General features: G+C 43.7%; 1 protein-coding gene across 1 annotated transcript; it reads right to left on the bottom strand.

Annotated features, from left to right (window-relative positions):
• Positions 1–678: 678 nt before the first annotated feature.
• LOC133368458 (N-acetylglucosamine-1-phosphotransferase subunit gamma-like) lies at positions 679–1,712 on the bottom strand. Its single transcript, XM_061592722.1, has one exon. The coding sequence runs from the start codon at positions 1,694–1,696 to the stop codon at positions 830–832; it is 867 nt and encodes a 288-aa protein (XP_061448706.1). The 5' UTR covers positions 1,697–1,712; the 3' UTR covers positions 679–829.
• Positions 1,713–11,633: the final 9,921 nt, after the last annotated feature.

Below are 11,633 nucleotides of genomic sequence, written 5' to 3'. Positions count from 1 at the left end.
ACTCTCGGGTGGATGCCATCCGGGCCCGGTGATTTGTCAGTTTTTATATTGTCCATTAAGCTTAGAACTTCCTCTCTCGTTGCCACTATTTGTCTTAGTTCCTCAGAATCCCTTCCTGCAAATGTTAGTTCAGGTTCAGGGATCTGCCCTATATCTTCCACTGTGAAGACAGATGCAAAGAATTCATTTAGCTTCTCTGCAATCTCCTGATCGTTCTTTAGTACACCTTTGACTCCCTTATCATCCAAGGGTCCAATCGCCTCCCTAGATGATCTCCTGCTTTGAATGTATTTATAGAATTTTTTGTTGTTGGTTTTTATGTTCTTAGCAATGTGCTCCTCAAATTCTTTTTTAGCATCCCTTATTGTCTTCTTGCATTTCTTTTGCCAGAGTTTGTGTTCTTTTTTATTTTCTTCATTTGGACAAGACTCCCATTTTCTGAAGGAAGACTTTTTGCCTCTAAGAGCATAATGCACTGCTGTATATTTATTTATTTATTTATTTTATTTATTTATTGAATTTCTTAGTCGCCCATCTGGCTGGCTATCCAGCCACTCTGGGCGACGTACAAAATAGGCATACAAATATAACAGACATTAACAATCTGAAAACAATAATGATAAAATACAGATAAATAATGATACAGATAACAATTTAACATAATGTTCATAAAATACCCCAAAGTAGACAAGCCGTGAAAACAAAAGCAACAAAGTCTGAGTCCCTCTGAAACATGACGAAGTTTCCATCTGGGAGATCTGCTCAAATTCAGCCATCAGTTAGCAGGCTTGACACCCAATACAGCCTTGACAATCTTCACAAAGAACCCTCATCCACATAAGTGCTGGGCCACATTCCCTGACGCTATGCATTTCAGCAACCTCTCACACACCTTATTGCACTTTTCCAGCGAGTGGAATTCCAGATTTTGAGGTTTTGTTCTCTTTCCTTCACTCACTTTCTCTCCTGTAAATTTAAAAAAGCTAGCTTCTTCAAATATCTCTCTCAACCGTTTCTTGTATCCCTGTTTTGTGATTAGCTCATCATGACGCAACTGCTCCACTTCATCCCACTTTCTCTGGAGGGTTTCAGGCAAAGCTGGGTACACTAAGAGAGAATGTGGGTGACAAACAAGTGGAGTTTCAAATGTAAGAGAATAAACACAAGTGCTTGGTTCAGACACATCAGCCAATCTGTTGTTCTTTCCACATACAAGAAGAACCTTTGTCTGTCTGTTCTTGGTTTCACATGAATCTCCATCTCTCATCCACATCCCAACAAACATATTGTTTTCAATTTCCCATTCATGCCAGATTCCGAGAATCCCACTGTAGGCATTCCACCGGAAACTCTGCTCATGCTGTGTGACATTATGGAATGGGCAGAACTCATATTTGTACAAAGACTCCACATAACTGAAGCACTTGCCTGCCAGTCTAAAAAGATGTGCAGGACCTGACAGAGGGGAGGGGGCCGCTTTGGGCTGGAGGCGGTTCGAGGGAGGCAGGAAGGGATTGTTGAGCCCGAAGCTGTTGGGCTCCTCCACTACTTTCATCTTCCCGGCAGCGGCTTGTCCTCCCATCCGAGGCAGCACCAAAAGCAGGAGCAGAAGGTGGGGGGGGAGCGCTGTCGCCATATCAACCCTTTCCTCTTTCTCTTCCTTCCCGCCGCGGCGGCTACTGGTGGGGGCGGCCATCTTTAGTAGCCTACAAGACCCGAAAGCGGCTGCAGGTTCCTCTTCCGGGGCGCCTGGGAGCTTTCCCCCCCCCTCTCTCTCTCGCTAGTGGTGCGCGCGGCGATAATATATGTATATATTATTTTCACTAATCTATTCATTTTTATGCACTCTTTCCTCTAACATATGGATTTTTGTAAACACTGTTTGGTTGGAGAACTGCATTGCAATATTCGGGTAAGTGCAAATTTTGGAGGATGTCTGTGTTTCGGTTCTCGTATTGTTTCAGGAAATGCAGATTTGCTAGATTTGGCTTTAAATGCAAACTGAATTGATTTTTTCCTCAATCCCTACTTGTATTTCCATTACACATTTACATGCAAGAGCATCTACTTTTCATGATTGTAATATCATTGTGGTATAATATCATATTTTGCTTTGTGACCATGCTTGGGTGGCTACTTATGGCTCCAAACAGGGGATGCATCACCAAAAGAAGAGCCAAAAAGAGCACCTGGATTTGCATAATATTTGCATATGCTCATTATATGTATATATGCAAATTTGGAATTAATTACTATAATTTAAATATATATGCAGTACATCTCACTATAGTGGGGACTGTGTCTGGGTGACCTAGGTGCTGTCCAGGTGTGAACTATTTTTGGATAATTTCAAGGTCCTTGCTTTCCCTTCTTTCAATTATTTGTCTTTAAACCTGACTTGGACCAGACAGTCCTTCAAACAGAGGACCTCTGATCAACCATCAAACACAGTCTGGGAACATTGAAATCTTAGAATGTGTACCACTAGAGAAAAAGAGGTCTTTACTAGGCTTAAAAAACTATTTTCAAGCTAAATGTTCAACGTGAATTGCAGGCTGGTATTATGAAATAGGAGAAGGGTGTGACTTAGATCGTTTTGTTGGGATCCCATTAAAAGTCCTTTAGTAGACAAATAATAAAGACAGAAGATGTTGTAGAAGAAATTAATATCATAATAACAATTCCATCAAAGGTTTGGGATACATTTAGAGACTATTTGTGCCCTCCAAAATCACCACCGGCATCGATTGTTTTTGGCCCACAATTGGCAACAATTAGGAATGGATCAATTTGTGGTAATCAAATGAGAGAGATAATGACTGATGTAAGGCCAGCATTATTTAAATATTTTCAAATAAGGGATTCTAAATGACAGAAATAGATCTAGAAGCACCCCCAGACTATGAACCTGCTCTTTCAGAAGGAGTACAACCCCATCCAAAGCAGGCAACTGACCAATTATCCAAACTCAGGAACCACCAACCCACAGTGCCTTTGTCTTGCTCGGATTCAGACTCAATTTATTGGCCCTCATCCAGCTCAGCACCAAGTCCAGGCCGGGGTCCAGGGCTTGCACGGCCTCTCAGGATTTGGATGTTACAGAGAAATAGAGCTGGATATCATCAGCGTACTGCTGACACCTCGCCCCAAATCTCCTGATGCCTGCTACCAAAGGCTTCATGTAGATGTTAAACAGCATAGAGGACAAGATGGTACCATGCGGCACCCCAAAGTACTACTGCAAGGAGGCCGAAATACAATCACCTAATGCTGTTCTCTGAAAATGACCCCGGAGGTAGGATCTGAACCACTGTAAAACAGTGCCTCCAATACCCATCTCACCAAGTCAGCTCAGAAGGATACCATGGTCAATGGTATCAAATGCTCGAGAGATCAAGTAAGAATAACAGGGTAGCATTCCCCCTGTCCTTCTGATAAAGGTCATCCAACATGGTGACCAAGGCCGATTCAGTCCCATAACCAGGCCTGAACCCAGTCTGGAATGGGTCAAGATAATCTGTTTCATACAAGAGTATTTGCAATTGCTCTGCCACAACCCGCTCAATCACCTTCCCTAAAAAGGGGATACTTGCGATTGGGCTGTAGTTGTCACAAACCAATAGGCTTTTTCAGGAGTGGTTGGATCACCACCTCTTTCAGGGTGGCTAAAATGACTCCCTCCCACAATGACATGTTGATCACACCCCGGATCCACTTGGTCAAAGCCCCTCGGCAAGCTTTAATAAGGGCAAGGGTAGAGAGGACATGTTGTTGGCCACTTCATCACAAGCACCTTGTCCATGTCATCAGGCCACAACAGTTGAAACCAATCCCAAGATGTTGCAGCAGACTTTGCACTGGATACCTCATTGAGGACTACACTAGATATTGATGGGGCATCAAGATTGCTATAGAAGTGAGCAACTTTACCTTCAAAGTGCCTTGCAAAAAAAATCACAGTGGGCCTTTGAAGGGTTTAAAACTCCATTTCCTGGAGGTGATGTGAACAGACCCCTGACAATATAGAAAAGCTCCACCTGATAGCTAATTGAGGATGTAATAGTGGCAGAGAAGTGGGCCTTCTTTGCTGCCCTCACTGCCACACAGTAGGCACAGGTATGTTTTACATGTGCCTGAACAGCCTCACAGCAGATCTTTTGCCACTTGTGCTCTAGCCATCGTCCAACCTATTTCATTGCCCTTACTTCACTGGTGTACCAAGGTACAAACCGGACTCCACAGTGCTGGAGAGGGCACTCAGGAGCAACTGTGTCAAGAGCCTGATGTGCCTCGTTGGTCCACAGCATGACAAGGGCTTCAACAGGGTTATCTCCTCTATCTACTGTGAACTCCCCCAGGGCATTTAGGAATCCAGTGGATTCCATTAGTTTCTGGAAGTGGACCATCTTACTCTGTCCACCGCCCATGCAGGGGAGGATCAAAACCATAAGACTGACCATGACAATGGGGTGACATCCACCCCTCCTATCTCCAAACCATTCCTTCCTCCATCTGGATCAAAAACCAAGTTGAGGGTGTGTCCTGCTCTATGCGTTGGGCCAGTGACAACTTCACACAGCCCAATTGTAATCATGGAGGCCATGAAGTCCCAATCTGGAACACTAGAGACAGCCCCAGCATGGACATTGAAGCCCAGCACTATCATTCTGGGCTCCTCCAAACCACAGCCAAGACAGCCTCCTCCAGCTCAATCAGAGAACCTGCCGAGCAGCAAGGTGGATGGCACACCAGAAGCTAGTTTACTGTCTCCTTGGCCCAACACCAGGTGTAGGCCCTCACAGCGAGCTCCTAGAGAGAATGGTTTCCTGGTGACAGAGATGGAAGTTCTGTAGACTACAACAACCCCTCCCGCCATCTCTGCAGACTGTGCTGGTGTTGTACCTAGTAGCCAAGTGGGCAAAGCTGGGTCAGATCAACTCCTCCCAGCTCACCCACCGGGTCTTGGTAATGTATACCAAATCGGCACCCTCATCCATGATCAAATCATGGATGAGTGTGATCTTATTGTGTACCGATCTGGTATTAAACAACAGCACACACAGGACAGTGGGCACAGCAGGTGAGCAATGAGGAACCCATCCATGAGAGGAGTGGGAATGAGGAACAAGGTGTAGATAACCTTGCCTTTGACTTCTATGGTAGCTCACCACCTCCCCATGACTATAGCTCCCTCTAGACATGATCACTGAGATTGGGATGGCATCACCCATGTCCCTTCTTACTAAGACTCCTCCTAAACATCAGGTATGCACCCAACAAAAGCCCACCAACAAAACCTACCTGAACCAATTATCCCAATAGGCCTCTGAGAGAATTGGGAACAGTCAGACACACTCAATATATTTCACACAGGGCCCATCTACTCCCCCTCCTGTCTCACACCAAACGAAGGCCAGCCTTCTGCCAGTTGCAGACTCACTCTGAAGGCATCTGGCGACTTTCTCCTATCATTCAGTTCACTGCACAGACTCTCACCCTGCACAAGAACTACACAATCGCCTCATGACCTCCCCTCTACCAATCTCCTCTAGATTGCTTTTTTTTAATTGAAAAGGGGGTAGAACCCTCACCATCAGAACTTCCTAAGGGACTCCCCAAGAGTAGCTGGGCTTTTATGCCCCCTGGCCCAGCCAGGAGCTGATGCAAGAGGCTGCAAGATTGTCTGCAGCTTCTCTCCAGAGTCAGGGTCAGGTAGGGGGTCCCAGTCCTTGCAGCACTTACCAGGGACTTCAGCTGTCTTGAGAGACAACAACCCAGAGGAGCAAGCAAGCAAACACCCAGATGCTCAAGTACTTGCTCCCAGGGAAGGTCTTCTCCAGTGCCCCAGTGCTGCAGCTGTTTGGCAAAGAAATGTTCAGCCCCATTAAAATACCTGTTGTAAATTTTAAAAAGCCCTTTGATGTTTCTCCTCAGCCCCATTGTTTGGTGGCAATGAGTTATTATAATTAATTATTGCTCTTATAGTTACTGCCTTTAATTTTAGACTTTATTTAAAGCATTAACAATTAATTTAATTGTGTAGCTAAAGATAGTGAAATTTACATAGGAGGAAGAAAACCTTAATATGGTTTTCACAAGGAGAATCCTGTAAACTTATAACAGCAATTAGGTTGGGATTTGTCTATTTTATTTTTTTTACTGCATTTCTGATATATCGACTCTTGTCTTTAATTACCCCACTAAGGAGAGCACCCAAGGAAATTACTAGGACATTTGCTATGACCTGGACAGCTGTAGTTTTGCTTGTGGTCTCACTGGCATGATCTGGTGCTTATTTGGAATGAGTCCATGAGTTGCGGCTCAGTGGTAGACCATCTGCTTTGAATGCAGAAGATCTCAAGTTCAGTCCCTGGCATCTCCAAAAAGAGCTGGAAAAGACTTCTGTATGAAAAGGAAAGCTGCTGCCATTCACTGTAAATACTGAGCTAGATGGACCAAAGGTCTGACTCAGTTTAAGGCAACTTACTATGTTCTTATGAAGGTTTCCTGTTCCTTCTAAGCAACATTTATAAGAACATAAGAAGAGCCTGCTGGATCAGGCCAATGGCTCATCTAGTCCAACATCCTGTTCTCACAGTGGCCAACCAGATGCCTACAGAAAGCCCACAAGCAGGACCTGAGCTCAAGAGCACTCTTTCCTCCTGTGGTTTCTAGCAACTGGTATTCAGAAGCATACCGCCTTTGACCATGAAGGGAGAGAATAGCCACTGTGACTAATAGCCTTTGATAGCCTTATACTCCATGCATTTGTCTAATCCTCTTTTAAAGCCAAATACTGCCATCACTGCCTCCTGTGTCCATCACTGCCTCCTGTGGGAGTGAATTCCATAATTTAACTGTGCACTATGTGAAGTACTTTCTTTTGTCTTTCCTGAATCTTCCAGCATTCAGCTTCATTGGATGTCCCCAATTTCTAGTGTTATGAGAGAGGGAGAAAAACTTTTCTCTATGCCATGCACAATTTTATACATTACTATCACATCACCTCTTATGCACCTGGTCTCTAAACTAAAAATCCCCAAATGCTGCAACCTTTCCTCATAGAGGGGTTGTTTCACAACCTTGATCATGCTGTTTGCCCTTTTCTGAACTTTTCTTTTCAGTTAGTTTTATTTTCAGTTCCTTTCTTAATGGTCCCTAGCATGGAGTTTGCCTTTTTCACAGCTACCACACACTGAGTTAACATTTTAATCCACAATGACCCCTCACCAAACTTCCAGGGAATGTTGGCGGGGGAAAATAATGTTAAACACCAGCAGCTTCCGGTGCAACCAAAGTAAGCCCTTCAGGGATGCTCACAAACTCAAGACAGCTTTTTGCCAAGGAGCCTTTCAATTTGGACCTGGTTCTGACTGCTCTCTGTGGTTGCTTTTAAAATACATTTTAAAGAAGAGAGAACCTATCACTAGTCTACAACCTCTTGTTTAGTTTGCATTTTTAGGTACCCCAAGGAAATGCAGGGATATTTGATATAGTTTGGCTGACTGGGCAATAAAAGCTCTCCCATATCAGAGATACAATTTTCTCTGAAATAACAAATCTGTATGTACTCAGTTGCTGGTGCTGTCTTAGTAGATTTCCTTAAAGCTGTTGGGAAAGTAAGAAGGTTATTTGGTGATTTCCAGCTGTGCATTCTCCCCACTGGCTTGCTGGCCAGTTCTCAAATGGGTCAAGGCATTCCCGTTAAAAAATTGTGCTCTCCTAGATCTAAACAAGTAGCCTGCTGTAGCATTTTGATAATTTCACTTGCTGGGGATCAGCCATTTCTTTATTTCATAAATCCCTTTATAAATACAGTTGTGTCTGAGACAAGAAAACACTCTCAAGGATAATCGGAGGAGGAAGGGAGATCACAAGCTTGTGCCAGACTAGTAAACACAATGCCAGCAATAATTGTAAGAATGTATTTCTTCTTATAGGCCGCAGATTTTCCCCAGGCTACAAGGACACATCCCCATCTAAATCTTCATCTAAAAGGGTAATTATTGTATGCACAGCAACCCACCCATAGCTTTTCATGTGTATAACTCACATACTATTTTTGTTCTTTGCTCCTCTGAGTCCTTTCCATCTGTCAGTGGAGCCTCAAGTGTTAAGATATTTATCACAGAGGAGCATAAAATAATGCATGTTATGGAAAAGGTGGATAGGGAGATTTTTCTTCTCCCTCTCATAATATTAGAACTCAGGATCATCCAATGACGCTGAATGTTGGAAGATTCAGGACACACAATAGAAAGTTCTTCACACAAAACATACTATGGAATTCATTCTGAGAGATGAAGTGATGGCAAGCAATTTGAATGGCTTTAAAGAGAATTAGACAAACTAATGGAGAAGGCAATTGATGGCTATTAGCCATAATGGCTATATTCTACCTCTATGTCAGAGGTGGTATGCCTCGGAATACCAGTTGCTGGGAGTCACAGGTTAGCACTGTTGCATTCATGTCCAGCTTGCAGGCATACTGTAGGCATCTGGCTGACCACCGTGAGAATAGGATGCTGGATTGGAGGAGCATTTGGCCTAATCCAGCAGGCCTCTTCTTAAGCGTATTTATGTTTCCCACACACAGCTAAAAATTCCCAGTGTTCCCTGGGAAAAGGGATAGTTTGTTCAACCACTCTGGGAATTTTATCTCTGTGAAGTGAATAGGGGGTCTCCTAACAACATCTATGGAACCTTAACAAATTAGTTTCCAGAATTCTTTGGGGGAAGCTATGACTGTTTATAGTGGCATAAAAATGTAAATGTACTGTCTTCAAGTCGATCCCGACTTATGGCGACCCTATGAATAGGGTTTTCATGAGGCTGAGAGGCAGTGACTGGCCCAAGGTCACCCAGTGAGCTTCATGGATATGTGGGGATTTGAACCTTGGTTTCCCAGGTTGTAGTCCAAAACCTTAACCTAACCTTTCCCAACCAGTGTGCCTCCAGATGTTGTTGGACCACAACTCCCATCAGCCTCAGCCAGCATTGCCAATGGTCAGCAAAGATGGGAATTGTGATCCAACAACATCTGGAGGCACACTGGTTGGGAAAGGCTGCCTTAATCACTACACCACACTGGCTCTCATTATAGTGGCATAATGCTGTGTTATATATATAGTGTAGATGTGACCTATGTGTAGAGCAGGAGTGGCTAACTTGCAGCCTGCAGACCATATATGACCCAACAAAACTTGGGGGGGGCTTGGGGTCCACTCAGGTAATGTTTTGGGGGAGTTCCTGTGAACCAGGGCTTCATAGGGCTCCCCAGTATGTCCTCTACCTCAACAAAGGCTTTGCTTCTAGGCGCACTAAAAATAGTACCAAGTCAGAAGTTGAATAAGATGCCTTTGGCAGCCAAAGAGCCGAAGAACAGCGATCAGAGTTTATTGCAGCTGAAGGCATTACAGCAGGAGGGTGATTGAATAACAATGAAGCAGTCAGTAGGATGTTAATGAGCTTAACTGCAGTCAGCAGCAAACATTGCCTATTGAGAAGGATAGGTGAGAAAGAGTACCTTATTTGAAGTAATTCTTCAGGGGCTAGGGGTGGGGGATACAAAATAATGAGAAAATAATCCATGTACAATAAAATAAAGTAACAGAAAACAAAATGAAATCAACTAAATTAAATAGAAGAAAAGATGCACAAATCTGGGGGGTGTTAGTGGAAGAAACTGGGGGGAGGGAAATAAGATAAATGGGGGAAGAGATGAATAACATTGGGGTAAGAGGAACTGAAAATGAATGATAAGGGTTTTAGTGGAAGAAGGATTTTAAATATGTGCATTAATTGTGTGTATGTGTGTGTTGTGCGACTGGGTGCACACACATGTAATTGGATGTGCATGCACTGGTATGTGGCCCTGAAAGGGATGGCCAACCCTCAATGCAATCCTCAGGTCAAAAAAGATTAGCCGCCCCTTGTGTATAGTAAACTTTCAAGTGGGGGGTGGCATTGGGGATGAGCACACCACCATCCATAATTGTTCTCATCTCCTTCCACAAGCTGGAGGTGACTGTTTGAAGTGGGGAGACTCAGGTGCTCCTGGGTATAGGAGTATAGGAGGCTGCCCCCTAAGACAGTCACACTCATGGAGGGTGAGAAGAACTAAAAAGTGGGGCAGAGCTAGCGAGTTCCTCCCCACTGTCCCCATTACATATTTACTTGATACATTTAGAAAATGCCTGGAGAAGGCTGTATCGGAGCCATTTTATAGCGTTGCCCCTTCTTGATGCCTGGCCTCCATTAGGGTCTATTTGATTTATAGACAATGTGCTTCGGTAGTTGTGCCTCCTACAGTGGTGCAATTGTGATACAGCAGCAGAGTCATAATGGTTACTTTGTGCCATGGAGTCTGGAGTGAGGTTTATGTCATGACAAGTTCATATTCTTATTGACTGTATTCCTCATTACTGGAAATTGACAACTGGACATGTCATTGGTTTCTGATCTCTCTCTCTCTCTCTCTCTCTGTGTGTGTGTGTGTGTGTGTGTGTGTTTGTGTGAAGAATGAGGGATATAGGGATACTGAGAGTTCTTTCTCATAGGGAAACACAAATCAGCCTATTTCCTGTTTTTGGTCACTCACAAGTCTGTTCTGTCCCATTTGTGCATAAATCCCCCCCAATATACTTTACTCCTAAATTGCATTTCAATTCATATTGAAATGCACCTTTTGACTATTTTCTTTCAAAATAAAGATTTCTAAACATATCTTACCTCCAGATATATGTTTTATAAAGCACTTTTTCATCTGTTTTCTGAGCTGAGAACATTCTCACAAACATGGAATCTGATGGATAGCTACATTCTGATTCTTGCATCATTCTAGGAGGTGCAGATCAGGTCAATTCATATCAGAGATTTTCAGAGACTGAACTCCTGAAGCTTTCCTCAATTCTTCTTTTCATGTAAGGCCCCCAGAGCTGTTGTTTCTAGTCTGCTAGATGCCAGATGATCTCAGTATGGATTACAATCTATACAATGACAGTACAACATAAACACAATAACCAAAATCTATTTTCTACATAAAATCCATTAATCAGCCATAATTAATATAGGCAACTCTGGTATAACTGCAGCCAACATCCCTCAAATAGACATACCTTAACTTGGCACTGGAATGATACCAACAATGGTGTTAACTGGTCTTTTAAGGGGAGGGTATTCCACAGCCAGGATCCTACAGTGGTGGAGGGCCACTTCCACATCTCCACTTAATGTACAGCTTCCCCAGTTGGGGCATGGAGCTGAACTCTCCCTCAGCAAACCCCCATGCCATTTTGAGTTTTATTGATGGCACCCAACTCCTGGTCTCCTGATAGCCTCTCCTAGTGACTTCATATGGATATCCCATGGGGGACAAGATAGAAATTTGCAGTACCCCTTAGCTTAATTGCTGTAGGGCAGAGTCAAAGTCCCCCAATGCTAACTTCTGAAACTGTCCCTGCAGGTAGGACGGAAACCACCATAACACTGTGCCTCCAACTTCCATCCTGTATAGCTAGTCCAGTAAGATCTCACGGTTTGACAGTATGAAAAGCTGCTGGGAGGTCCAGGAGGATTAACAGAGTCAGACTCCCCTTGTCTCTCCTCCAGTGCAGGTCATCCATCAGAGTAAG

The sequence above is a fragment of the Rhineura floridana genome, chromosome 12, assembly GCF_030035675.1.
Source record: "Rhineura floridana isolate rRhiFlo1 chromosome 12, rRhiFlo1.hap2, whole genome shotgun sequence".
NCBI lineage: Eukaryota > Metazoa > Chordata > Lepidosauria > Squamata > Rhineuridae > Rhineura > Rhineura floridana.
The sequence above is the reverse complement of the archived record's forward strand: the minus strand, read 5'-3'. Positions and strand labels throughout refer to the sequence as shown.